The sequence below is a fragment of the Prinia subflava genome, chromosome 6 (genome assembly GCF_021018805.1).
Source record: "Prinia subflava isolate CZ2003 ecotype Zambia chromosome 6, Cam_Psub_1.2, whole genome shotgun sequence".
Taxonomy (NCBI): domain Eukaryota; kingdom Metazoa; phylum Chordata; class Aves; order Passeriformes; family Cisticolidae; genus Prinia; species Prinia subflava.
In genome coordinates this window covers 18,841,481-18,855,739 of record NC_086252.1, presented here as the reverse complement: position 1 = coordinate 18,855,739, position 14,259 = coordinate 18,841,481, and the positions used below count along the sequence as shown (strand labels likewise).

Genomic DNA, 14,259 nt, shown 5'->3' with positions numbered 1-14,259 from the left:
ATGCAGGACCAGGCACTGCCATGTTCAGAAATCTGAGTGAAAATCCCTTTAACATAATTTCTTCCAAAAGTTTATAATAAATTAATTTTAACACTGTCTATTACATATTTTACAGTACCAGTTCATAGTCAGATCTCTTCCTGGCATAGGTGTTCTTCCTTTTAAATCTGAAAAATGTATCGATTGTAAGGGAGGAATTAAACTTGTAAGTGGTATATAAGTTGCACTTGCTATTTGAACGTATGAAAACGATGAAGTATCTGCTGATCAAAACCAGAGAGTGGTATATGAAATGGAAAACTGGATTTTGAAACACAAATTTGGAGCGGACTGTACCATTTGTTCTAAGAAAAATGCTTTGTACCTATGGAAATGAGATTTGCAAAACCCGTTTCAAATCCAGACAGGCTGGGCTCTGGACTATGATGGGAAAGTATTTATTTTTCCATGTGACTTTTAGAAAGTCAATAATAAGTGGTCTTTCCAGAACAACAGGTATTTTTGTAGTTCCAGTTTTGCTTTGTAGTAGCTTGCCCTAGTCCTTGTGCTGCTTTTGGCTTCTTTTTCCAGCCTCTCTCATAATGTTTCCTAAAAAAAAGACTGAAGAAATAAAATGAAAAGTGCAATCCTTCAAGTGCCAAGCCTCCAGGCAACAAGATTAATGATGTACTTGGCCACAGCTTTGCACTGTTAGTTCCAAAAGGTAGCTATGGAGTAGCAGATCAGAAGAATATTCAGTCCCTTAAAATAGCTGTTAGTAACATACTGACCATGATGGGTGTCTCTGTAAAAAGCATCATGAACGAGCTCCCTGCTGACACAGTTCCTGGTGGTATTTTGCTGGGGAGGGTTTTTTTTGGAAGAGCCCATGGTTCAGCTCCAGTTCCCATTAGCAGCTTGAGTGTGTGAAGGGACAGTCTCTCTGTGCTAATTAATCTGTGGTGCTCTTGTCCTGTGACTTGTTTCTGTTGTGGAATGCCAAATCCAAGCACAAAGCAGGGGTGGTGCCATCAGTGTTCACACACAGTGTCTGTCCCACTGACCAACTTCAGTTATGTTGAAATATTGTGGTGGTTAAATGCATCAATCCTCTGTGTTTGTTAATTTTAAAAACAGCTGAGACCAAATCAGTGCAGAGAACTGAAAATATAGCTCAGGTGGAGGACTGTAGGTGCCCACGTTGTGATCATGGGTCTCTGCCTGGAGGTTTCAAACATCTGATAGATGATTTCTGACTGGTGATTTTGTAGTAACATTTAAACTGAGTTAGAGCTAGTTACTCTATTTTCTTCATTTTGCCTAATCTAGTGAAACTGGTTCCCAAGAGGGCACTGGAACTGGGAGAGAGCAAGGATGTAGGAATTTAACTGTCCAGTCGAGGGTGAGACATTTCATGGCATTTAGCTTCCTCAGTTTCCAAATTTGCCCCCTTGTGGAGTCTTCCAGGAAAAGTAATGAAGTGCAAAGTCTGCAGTGACAGCATTGTTACCTGAGAACAGCAATACTAAATTTGACACTTGTGCTTAATGGAGCCTGCAAAATTGGAAATTACTTACACAGGTGACTATTTTATTTTGCCTATATCTGGAAATGGTTAATGGTTTCTTACCCAGGAAACACCTTCATGATTTCTACTCCAGTCTGTTAAGGCTCCAAGCAGGCACTACAGATGTGTTTCTTCTACTTTTAAAGAAAGGCTGCCAAAGATGTGTTGTCTTGTTTGGGTAGAATGATACCATGGAAAAGGAAAGAATTTAAGGAATGAAGAAAACTTTGGGAGATAGCAGAGTATCTGAGTTTGGTTCAGACTGTGGTATTTTTTGTATTTGTTCAAATCAAAATGTCATTTACTCAATGGGAGCTTCTTACTTTGATGAATGGGATTTACTCTAAAACCCATGGAAGATCTTCTCCCTCCTATTACTTGATTTCTTTTGAGTGTTTATTCCAAAATAGAACTGTAATGAATTGCTGATAATTTTTCTTCTCTGAAGTATGTTGCGAAAATCATATGTTACCCTTGGACAGTTCCAGGCTGTAAGTGAAGAAAAGAATTTCACTGCAGAGTAAGGGAATACTTCCAGGAGTTTGGAGGATTTCTGGATTTCTTTTGATATGGTTTCCTCATCTTAACTTTGGCTTTCCTTTTGGAAGCAACCAAGATAGTTTTATGAGCAGTATTGGAGGGAGTTCAGACAGCTATGAGCAGAAACCACTCCCAGTTCTCACTGTTGTTTTCATTAGCTGAGAAGGAGCCACAGCTACCTACTAAACATTTCAAGAATTACCAATTAAAGCAGGGAGGGGTTTAAAATCTGCACCCTACTGCTTAATATTCTATTGTATATGTTGAAATGGAAAACTTGTGTATTTTACTTTGGATTTTAACAACTCTTTTGAGCCATATCTGATTAAATGAAGTTACACCCTTTCTTCTTCTTCACCTAACTCTTCTTGCTGAATACTGGTTGTTGGAAGCATAAAGTAGTGACCAAAATGTGAATCTCATTATGCCATGGTGCCTCTAGGTGCGAGTGTGGAAATCGGATGGAGGTCTTGTGGTTTGTGTTGCTGTGGCATTAGGGGTGGGAATGTCAAGTGAGGCATAGGCCATGTGCTCTTGTTCTTCTGCCTGATACCCAGAAATGTTTTGTGCTTACCAAGTACACTTCCTAGCGAGATACATTCTGCAAATGTGCCCACAAAGAAAGGAAGATTTGACTGCAGTCTCACCCACGGCACAAAAGTGCCCCGCTTCTGTATCCAATGGGAGATGAGAATTTGAGTGAAATTGCAGGGACAGATGGATGGGTTTGTCCTCCTTGCCCTCCCCAGAAGGGACACTGTTTGGTGAGCTTTGTGTCCTCAGCTGTGCTGAGTGCTGATCTGGGATACAAAGCTTGTGATTGCAGTGGCTCTGTTAGTGCTGTATGTAGCTACTCTGCAGTTAATGCATTCTCACCCTCAGTCCAGAGGAACCTTGTATGTTGCATTCAGTAAATCGTGCTGTTCTGACTGGCTCTTCTGAATGGAGCCAGACCTACGGTTCATGGACTGGGCATCTGGAATCAGGCCTGTAGTTACATTTTTGCAACACTGGTCAACAGCAGTTGACAAACTGAGGCCTGGTGCCTACCTGAATGTGGGCAGTGAGTTCTCACCTTTTTCTGCTTCTTGGAAATATATGGGTTTATGAAGCATGTTTTCTACACACACTTATCCTAAGCTCTGCTGCAGATAAAGACAGTAAGAAGTCTTGATAGCTTTTCTGAGACGTGTGTAGTGCTTGGCATAAGTGGTGAAATGGGGCTTTTCTTGCCTCGGCTGTTGTGTTTGGGTGTAGTGTAACGCTGCAGTGAGGTAGGGTGGGTGTAGCTGTACCACAGGGTTCCAGAGGGATGTGGTGCTCTGCTGCTCCCTGTCTGGAGAGCATGGGCAGCTCTCCCTGCTGTGTTCCAGCTGCACCTCGCACACGCAGCTACAGCCGGGCTCGCTGGTGTCTGTGCGGGGCAGGCACCACCCACCGAGCCAGAGCCGTGCCTCGGTACGGTCAGTTAGTTAAAACGGCATCATGTGCCAAGCCTGGAGCTCTGGGATTAGGGGATTAGTTTACATTTGGCCAGGAATCTGGGGCTGCAAGGGACTAACTCTGTTCCTATAAGTCAGCAGATGCTCATAATTGGCAGTGGGACTTCAGTTATTATTAGGCATCTTCAAGAAGATGCATAATAATTAATTAAGAGATAATATTAATAATAATAAAGAGAAATGAATAATGAAAATAATTCTAATCGATAGAGCAACTGGACTGATTCATTTGGTTAAAAATCAGAGCTCCTGTTTGAAATTGGAAGGCACATGTTTTAATTATAACTAGAGCTAAAAAACATTGCAGTTTTATGCCAGGGTATGAGAGAATTCAGATTTTTTTTCCCAACACTGTCACTTGATAGATGCTTCTTTTAAATTAAATTCTGTTTATAGAATTGCATTTCTGTAGATTAACACCTGTGCAGTCTGATTGGCCCAGGGAAAACCCAGTTAGGTTATAGTATGTATTAAAGCAAGATGTATGGGGAAAATCAGGATTCAAGTAGTTAGAAGCATCTGTTTCTGTCATTACATGAGGAATAGCAATACTGCTTTTGTCTGATGTTGGACTCACAATCAATATTAGCTACTAATTCATCATAACTCAAATAATAAAAAGCTAAGTCTCTGACAGGAACTGATGCTCAGAGATGGTTATGTTCAGTGCACTGTATGGCTGAACTTCTGTTTTCTGTCGAGTAACAAGGCAAACCTGCCACGGGATAGAAAAATCAGTAAAATTGTCTGCATGCTGCAGTGTTGGATTTTCATCTACTACTCTGCATTCTTGACATTGGGCTTTATTTTGTTGTCTGAATATGAATTCTGGAACATGATTTTGGGCATTCAAACTTAATTGAAAGTAGTTACAGTAGACCATGTCCACAGCGCTTCAGGGAGAAGTCCCAGTGAAGAAAATGAATCATACTGTGAGCATGGGTGAAGAGAAATGAAGAATTTGTTTTTGTCACTTTTATTTGCAGAGGAGAAGTTCCTAGGCTTTAAGTGGCTGTGTTTCATCTACCAGTATAAGGAGATAGTGATAGCTGGAAGAGCATCCCCTCATCTACCCTTACCTCTGACCTGCAGAAAGACGTTTCGCTTGCCAATGAGAAAGCTAAAATGGAACATGCATAGCTGTGGAAAAAGCTAACCTGGTTTTGGCATAATGAGCTCAAACTTGATTAAAATTCTTTTATTAAATCACAGCTGAGTAAGTAGCCACAGAGTAATGACTGGAATGTGTCCTCTCTCTGGAAGGACTCTGTTGAGCACGTAGCACAGCTCAATGTATGAGCTGATTCATTTGTACTGCTGCAGTCATGCTGAAATTCACACTGATGCATGGTTCATGTCATACTTCCATAGTTCTGTGCACACTTTTTATTTTTAAATTAAGCTATTTCACTTTTATAATGGAATTTTGATTTTTCAAATGTACCTTTTAAAGGATAGCAGCTCTGTTGATCAGAAGTGGCAGTGTGTTTGCAGGTTTTTGTTTTGCTTGATTTATTCAGCCAAAGATTAGATGCCTGTGGCTTTCATACCTAGATTCCTGATAGCGTTGATAATCCTTGTAACATTTATAATCATCACCTTCAGTAACCTGTCTTGCAGAACCCAGGGGCATAGGTTTAGTCTTCTCTGTTCTGATCTTTAGGGCAGAAAAGCAGTAAACACGTACAAAGGAGTTGTGCCACTTTTTAATGGATCTTTGGTTGCTACTTGAAAATACATTTCAAGATTTACCATAGTATTATACTTGAACTGATCTAATCCTTTGTAGCACTTACTCACAGTGTGCACTTCTGTTGGCCTGTGTTCTAAGGAGTTGCAGTGAAATACCTAAGAGAATTCAAGTTTTTGTATTTGATGAACCTTGAAGATTAGTGACAGGATTCTTGATAACAGTTCTTTGAAATCTGGAAGGTTTTAAATAAGTCTGCTTTGAAATTCTTTGTTTACAGTGGAAAATAATGTAGGCAGTATTTGGATGGGGGTATGGACATTGGGAAGAATCTAAGGCTACCTGTTTCCATTGAGATTGTGTTGGATAGAAGCCTTACATTTTTTAAGAAGGCTGAGCAATTTCATTTTTCATCTGCTGACCTCAGTGGTGTCTGAGATGCCATTGAATGTTTGCAGCATTTTACAGCACATGGCACATCTTTCCACTCCATGTTCTGTTGGCTACGCTGTTTATTCCCTCAGTGCTTCAGTATGGCAAGATCCTCTCTTGCCATCGGGATCATGGTGTGCTGTAACAGTCTCACTATCCTCTAGAAAAAAACAGGGTTTATTTTCTTGACCCAGTACCACTACTGTCAGTAGTATGCAGCTGGATGAATCAAACCAAATTAGGTATTTAAATTCGAGAAGCTTTTAGTTTTGTTTGCTATGTTGAAACAAAAGAGTTTTGATTTCTGTAAGTTAAGTTCAATACATCATTTTTACTCCCCCAGGCTTTGAATGAAAAAGTAAAAGTAATAAAATTTTCTGTAGTTAGGAAATCAGTACCTCTGCTTTCTTAAAGTGATGTTGTTAGTGTTAAAAAGAGTCGTGTCTTTCCCTGGGGAATAACAGAACCGAGGAGAACATGTATCTATTCTGTGATTAGGAATAGCTCAGAAATAGATGCTTTGTAGAATTACTTTTAAGAAATTACAATTAAATGAACTGTTGCCAAAATCAGAAAATTCAGTTGTTGATGGTCTTTCTAAAATCATAGTTGTTTACAAACTCTTGTGATAACTGCTATGTTTCTGAAAAAATGTTTGAGAAAGACTGCAGATGTACATAGAGGGAAAAGCAGAAAGCCTTTTAAACCAAACCCCACCCACATGGTGTGTCCTGTGTATGGTCCAAACCTGAAGGTTTCAGCATGCAGGGGGCTTACCTCCATGAGGGGTATAAATTATGGATTGTGGGAGAATTTAGTCCTATAGGAGTAGTGAAAATTTGGTTGTTTCACAATACAGATAAAACTTTGTGGTTCAAAAAAAGCATGTTTTCTGATAACATATCAATCTCATTTTGAATCTTTTTACTTTAGGGACAGTGAATAAACATTTTTCTTAATAAGAAAATATACATATTATCGTAGCTGATCCAGTCTTCACTGTTAGGCATGAAGAAAAGTGAATCTTGTTTTTAGTAAAAATAGCATTCTGAGGGACAGCAGTGTGCTTTGACCCACTGCCACAACAAAGCAAAACTAGAGCTGGATATTAAAGAGGGTTTGAGGTTCTTTTTGAGGTTTGTGGATCCAGCTGTAGTCCCAGCTTTGCTGTCCTTGATACTGTAATGTCAGGGATATCTTCTTTCAAGTGTTTTATGTCTGAGCATCGGGAAGTACAGTCTGGTTCCGCATCCATCCACCCAAGAGAAATGAATTCTTTGTGGGCATGGCCTGTTCTTGATGACAGGTTTGTTGGAGAAGACCATTTTCAGCTTCAAAATGAAGTGTCTGCCAAAGGAGTGGAGAGGGGGAGTTCATGTTTGGACAGAGCTTGGAACAGTTTAATGAGCACTCCTTAGTACAGGAGGGATCTTGCTTTGGTTAGAGATACTAAGGTGCCTTTAAATTCAGGCAAACAGTGGCTTAGGACTGGTGTAAAACTGGAGGACAGCCTGGGAACAATTGTATTTACTGTTGTATGGGTTTCTGCTCATTTTAGTGACTTTTCCCACCCTTGCCAACGATTTCTAGCAAGGCAAAAGATACCCCGCTTGATGCCTTGATAAAAAGATGATTTTCCCAAAACTGCCAGACACCTACTTTTTAATCAACCACTCCATGCACATTGCAACAACAATAACAGTAATAACAGTACAGGTACTGGCTTGCAGGTCCCTTAATTGTAATCTGCATTACTGCTATACAGCTTCTCTCCTCCCCCTCCCTGCCTTTTCTGTTTGTAAAAGAGCTGGCATGTCAAACCTCTTGCAGCATGATGAAAACACTTTCTGATTCTGTTGCCTTTCTCTTTTCTAATATTCCTTCTACATCTTCCTTTAAATCATTTTGCTTTCCCTGCAGATTGCTGGTTGGAGCTCCTCGGGAAAAGGCCTTTCCAGCCCAGCAAGCCAACAGAACAGGAGGGCTGTACAGCTGTGACATTGCATCTCCACATAGAAATTGCATGCGTGTCAAATTTGACGAGGAGAGTAAGTTCTTCAGTGCTTTTGTTTTGAATTGAAACAGTTGTCTAGTTCTTCTTATGTGATGCACTTTTCTGAGGCAGTGTATCAGACAGTTACTCCTAGGAATTTATACATAACTGCTTTTTGCATCAGAGTAAGTTGTAGCTTAATTGCTAAGGTAGTATGAGGCACTTAAATCTTGGTAGATTCTTACTCGTTTGTAAATTGATGTAACATGAAGTAATAAACTAGAAGTTTAATAAAATGGATGCTGTTAGTGATAGAATGTACAGACACTGCCACCTGCAGACTATCTGGTGTTCTGTAGGAAGAGTCTCTCCTGACATGGGCTTCAAGAAAAAACAAACAAAAAACAAACTCAGAAAAAAGAAAATGTAGTGAACTGTTAATATTTGAAGCTGTTTTATGATACTCTGCAGCTGACCCGAAGATGGAGAGTAAAGAAGACCAGTGGATGGGTGTAACTGTCCAGAGTCAGGGGCCAGGAGGAAATGTGGTGGTAAGTGCTGAAGGGCTAACTTACATCTGGGGTCTACAGCACGTGTTCTGAATGGTCTGTGCTTCTGTGCAGCTTGCTGAAAGGCAACTTGCCTAAGTTTACTCCTTTGATTTCTTGTAGGTAACAACTTCAGTGTCTCCTTAGCAAAATAAGGCATTTGAGGTTGTAAGAGCTTCAAATTATTTTCCTATGAGTTAGCCTCTCTTTATAACCTTTGTAACAATCTAGGATGGATGGTTTATTTTCAAGGGGTACACTTTTTTTCGGTTATACACACAATTTTTTCTTTTAAATACTACTGGCTACTGTATTTCTACTTCCCTAAATAGAGAATAATAGTGTATAAGGCTGTAAAAGTAAGAGATTATCACCAGCCTATTTTCCAAGATAATCAGCTTCACTTTAGCTTTTATCAGGGGACTTCCACTGAGTAGCTCCTGTGAATTAATATGGTCATTGCACTGCAGTAAGACTACTTACTATTCTTTATTTAATACAATACATAGATACTCTTTATGTTATATTAAACAGAGAGAAGTTCTTGGGAGGTAGGAAGAAAGAGTTTTAAAAGTAACATTTTCAGTTAAATAACCTCTTGTGGTGCTGCAGGATACCAGATACATCATAAAATAGGTGTGCAGTGAAGCACCCTCTTCTAATTGGAGGTTAATGTCACTGCTTCCAAACCTGGGGGCAGGTGACTTCAGGGCGTGAACCTGGTTATTTAAGGATTTAGAGCAGTAATAACCAGCTTTGGTCTGCCTCAGAACCCAAAGTGGGAAGGACCACATGGAAGCAGGCCTGTTCACTGAATAATCAGTCATCATCTAATGCTATTTTGTCTTTTCTTTGTAAATGGGGAATGCACTTACTAGAGAGGTGTGACCAGTGTGGAGGTCACTGCAGCAGGACAGTTCTGCAGTGCTCTAGTGTGGAGCAGCTGCATGTTTGCCTAACATGTAGGCCTTGATGGGAACCATAGAAAAGGTCTTCAGCTGAGAAACCTGACTTGCTTGTGCTCTTCACACAACCTGCTACATCTTATTCTTCCAGAAACACTGCTGGCAAAGACGTTTGATTGTTCACATTTTTTCACAATGGTTTGGTGGTTACACTGCTTGGCCAATGGCTGTTCAGCCTTTGTGTTAAATATTTGATTAGCATTCTTTTCCCAGGGGATAGTCTAAAAGGATGAGGAACAGGATGCGTTTAGTGCTTCAGCTCTGCCCCAGTGGCAGTCACCCTGTAAGTGGAACATCCAACAGAGGAAGTGGGAGCAACTTCCCTCCTCTTCACTGGAAAAGCTTTCAGCCTCTGCTTAGTGGCACTTTTCTGTGAGGGGCAAGTTCTGAATAGTATTGTGCAGATGGTAGTTGTAGCAGCTTCTTGTGCCCTGCACAGGGGTGTCAGTCCTTTAACTCTGTCAGCCCTTTCCTTTGGTATCAGGAAGGGCTGTAGGGATTTAACCCTGTGGCCTTCCTTGCCCGTGAAGCAGGCTGCTTTGACCTATCTGTAGGTGGCCAGCCTTTCCCATATGTTGCCTGTAGGAAACATTGGACTGTGCCCTTTGGTGTGTCTGCAGGGTGACTTACAGCACTGGTACAGGAGGGACTGCTGGATGAGCCCTGCCTCCTGTGGTGACCCGAGGAGAGGACACAAAACATCACACAGTGTTTCTTCTGTCTTGCAGACGTGTGCACATCGCTATGAGAAGAGGCAGTATGTAAACACAGTGCAGGAAACACGAGACATCATTGGGAGGTGCTATGTGCTCAGCCAGGACCTCACTATTAAGGATGATATGGATAATGGAGTGTGGAGTTTTTGTGATGGTCGTTTAAGAGGCCATGAGAAGTTTGGTTCCTGTCAGCAAGGTGTTGCTGCTACTTTTACTAGAGACTATCATTATATTGTGTTTGGTGCCCCAGGCACTTACAACTGGAAAGGTATGACTTTGGCTTCCTTCCTGCCTGCCATTTCCACTTCCTCTGAGACTGCTCTCAAAGGTTGCGTCCAAAGTTTATTTTATTTTAAAGGGAGAGAAGGTAATAGGCATGTAATGATTTTACCCTGTTTTTACAAAATGCTATGCTCTGTATCAACACTTACTGAAGTTTCTTTAAATATCTTTGTGTGTATTTATGAGTAGATAATGGAACTTTGCACATATGTACAGCAAATTTTCCCCTTATTAGTCTTAATCTTACAGTGGGATTGAGGGCTTACTCGGACACTTCCATACAGGAACAAACCACTAAATTTGTATGAATTACTTGACCAGCCCTTTTTCTGCATTTGAGCAAATTTTAGGTAGCTGCTGAACTCTTTGGTTATTCTGCAATATTCTCCTCTTTATTCTTTGTGAAGTTTGTGGAAGCCAGTACTTTCCAAAATAAATATTGAAAGATTGCAGGAAGATAGCAGCAATACTACATATATTCATATCTAAATCCATGCATGTCCATGTAAAATTTCATGGATAATCTAAGAGCCAAATACTCTGTGTCATCTAGGAGATGCTCCAAAACAGAAGGGGAAAAAACCCTAGATATTCTTTGTAAGTTTATATTCAGAAGCGTATAAATGACCGGTTCAGTCTCTTGAAGTGATTTTTCCCATCACACTTCATTACACCAACAGCTGTAAATACTTTCCTCTTGAGAACATCTGATCCTCCAAGCGCTGCGTTTTCCCCCCTCGTACACCTGTGCCTGGTGTATGAACCGTGTAAAATCAGTGCAGTAAGCTCTGGCACAAGGTGTACTTTAGTGAAAACCCAATCTTCCAGGTATCTGTCAACACAATCTGACCGACCTGAAACAGCAGACTGAGTGCAGACACCATTTTACTTTAATTGCAGAGAAGTGCTAGGACAGCCCTAAGAGTACTCTTCTGTATAATGGAAAAACATGCTTGTGCTTGCCAAAACCTTAATTATGCCAATTGAGGAAAGGGAAGCGCACCTTTTATCGAACAATAGCTTTTCTCTTCTTAAATACTGTCTCTAAATATATTACTGGTGTGTTATGATGAAACGTAATTTTTTAATTTCTATGTACTTACCTCCTTTTTAAGAGAAGCTTTATAAGGCTAAGAAATACAGGATAAGGGTGGTTTATGACCAAACGGGTTCAATGTTTTCTTTGAGAATTTCCTTAGTATCCCATGTTTTCCACATCATTGTAGGGCTTCTCTGTAGAGCAGCATGAGCTTCTGGCACACAGAACAGAGACAGAACACTAACCCAGTGCACTATTCTGTGTTTGTCGCATTTTAACAGCAGTCACAATGTCATTCATCATAATTAATATAAGTTGGGAACATTTATTTGTTCTTTTTCTCACTTATCATTCGTTTGCTTTTATTTTATCATTTCATTTTTTCAGGGGTGGTTCGTGCAGAGCAAAAGAATCAGACATTTTATGATCTGGGTATCTTTGATGATGGGCCTTACGAAGTTGGTGATGAGAGCCGCCAGGATAAGAATCTAGTTCCTGTTCCAGCTAACAGTTACTTAGGTAGGATTAAGTACATGTGGTAAATCTCTGAAACATTTGTGATCCCAGCCTGGTGTGATGATCTGGAATGGGAGCAGATGTTCCATTGTGCACCCTGTTAACACGTGAACTGTTCTGGGTAATTCACAGCCTCCCTCTACATTTATGGGCCAGTTTTAAGTGTAAGATGATACTGCTGAGGTATCTAGAAGAGCTGCTGTTGTAATGTGAGATTCAAGAGCTGTGCTGAGGGCCTAAGGAATCCCAGGGAGTGATAATAATCACTGTGATGGGTCAGTACAATGAACGGGTCTGTAGCCCTTAGTCACACAGTCTCTGCCATGTAGGATCAGAATGTTTATCAAATTTTGAGTTTCTGAGTGTAACTATTAAGGCTGCAGATTTTCTCTCCTGGCAGGTAAGTACAATTCTATTATTCGTCAAGTTCCTAAAACTCCAGTGGCTTTCAACAGACCTTTAAAATACCATAATATAAGTACTGTTTATATTTTACTTGTGTGTGTGTTGCAGGAGGTGAATCTCTTTCTCTTTGTGCAGTCAGGAAAGCAGGACTCTGTCCTTAGGCCAGTGACCTTTCTGTACACCAGTGAGGAACACTGGAAAGGCTGTGCTGCATTTTGGGAAAGGCATTAAGTGTAAAGAATCCATCTGTTCCACTGCAGATTTCTGTGGTGTGTTGATCCTCTGTTTTTGGCGTGAGTGATGGAAAGCTGAACAGATGGGAATGTAAAAAGTAAAAAAGCAAGTCAAGAAGAGAGCAAACTTAGAGCTACATATATGTTAGGGAAGGAGGGTATAAACTTCTGTTAAATATCAGCAGTAAGTACTGGGTGTAAACGTAACTAGAAAAATCATCCTAACAGCTTCTACTATACAAGCTGATAGCATCTTCTGGTGGAATAAGAATTGCTAAGGTGAGGAGTGCTCTGGAGGCTGGTGCCTTTTGCTGTGAACAGTCATATCAACTTTTTCCAGTTGCATAACATTTATCTCCTAAATGTAAATGTTGCCTTGCAGTAATCAGAACCACTTCCAGGCAAGCCAGCTCGTCCCAGGCACTGCTGTTCTGTCTGTTTAGACCGTAAACAAATGTGGTTACAGGTGCTTTGTTTAACTGCTATTTATTTTCTCTTCAATCTTTCGCTCATATTTATAGGTCTTCTATTTTTGACAGCTGTATCTGATTCTCATCCAGATCAGTTTGTGTACAAAACATTGCCTCCCAGCATACAGGTGGACAAGTCAGTGGATGTAATGATGAATAGCTACTTAGGTTTGTGACCACTTGAGGTGGCAGCATCTGGTCAGACATAATCTCCAGACCTTTGTCATGATCCTCTCCCCTCTATTCCCTCTCATATCAAATACATTGTAAGTAAAGCATGAAAAAAATGGATTCAGATAAAGGGGAGACAGCAAAGTAACAAAGCTTCAGAGAAATGCTGATTTGTCATGCATTTCTCCAAACCCTCTCATCCCTCCCCCAGCTGGGACTCCCTGAGTTTTTTCTGGAACTGTCTCATTGTGAGTTGCTGTAATTGAGAATTTCCACAGTAGTGGTGAAGTGTTTCAGACTCCCATCAGCTGGCTGGTATCTTCCTTCCTTGCAAAGTGGGCAGTTTTCTACTTTGGCCTTTACTGGCTGTACTGGTATATGTAGTATAGTCTTTTAAATTGGTTTTTGATATTTTAAAATGTATTCTAAGACTAATTTGAACATGTAGTGTTTAGGGCTGCATTAATTTAAAATTGCCCATTTCACCATTACTGTGTAAGCTGATTCTCAAATACTGCATACATCATTCATTTGTGAATGCTTGTGCAGTACAATTGCATGTTTGAAATAGAACAAGACTGACTTTACTTAGGAGATTTTCGGATATTTTGCCAGAGGTGATGTACTCAAGCTATATTCAAGTGGTAAAGCTGTAGTTGTGTCTAAGCTGTTTGCATCCTGTATTTGGTGTCTGTGAAAAGCAGGAGAGCAATGAAGTACTGTGCTTTGTGGGGAAACACTAAATGTAATATACAGAGGAGTTGACTTGAAAATACGCGTCCACCACCAAACAGAACTGGAGAATTCCCAGCCACAGCACTCTGTTTTAGACAAAACTTGTATTCCATATACCACTTAAATATAGCAGGGGAAATGTTTATTTTTTCATATTAGGATGCAAGCTGTTACTTAGTTAATTTATATTTTATTTCTTTCTCTGTTAAAGGTTTCTCTTTGGACTCTGGTAAAGGAATTGTTTCCCAAGATGAGATGACTTTTGTGTCTGGTGCCCCAAGAGCGAACCACAGCGGAGCAGTTGTTTTACTGAAAAAAGAAAAAAATCAAAGAGCACTTTCCCTGGAGCACATGTTTGAAGGAGAAGGGCTGGCCTCCTCTTTTGGCTATGACGTTGCTGTTGTGGACCTCAACAGTGATGGGTATGGCTGTGGTTAACTCCTGCTGCCTGTATAATAAGGGATAGCAAACTTGTT

The 14,259-nt window shown here is 40.4% G+C and overlaps 1 protein-coding gene across 2 annotated transcripts in view; it reads left to right on the top strand.

Moving 5' to 3' along the window:
- Positions 1-14,259, top strand: part of ITGA6 (integrin subunit alpha 6) — a 42,145-nt gene that overhangs the window by 10,027 nt on the left and 17,859 nt on the right. For both annotated transcript variants that reach the window (XM_063400514.1, XM_063400515.1), the window contains exons 2-6: positions 7,631-7,758; positions 8,175-8,254; positions 9,945-10,200; positions 11,641-11,772; positions 13,995-14,205. In XM_063400514.1, the coding sequence (XP_063256584.1) occupies positions 7,631-7,758; positions 8,175-8,254; positions 9,945-10,200; positions 11,641-11,772; positions 13,995-14,205 (807 nt within the window). The remainder of the gene's footprint in view (positions 1-7,630; positions 7,759-8,174; positions 8,255-9,944; positions 10,201-11,640; positions 11,773-13,994; positions 14,206-14,259) is intronic.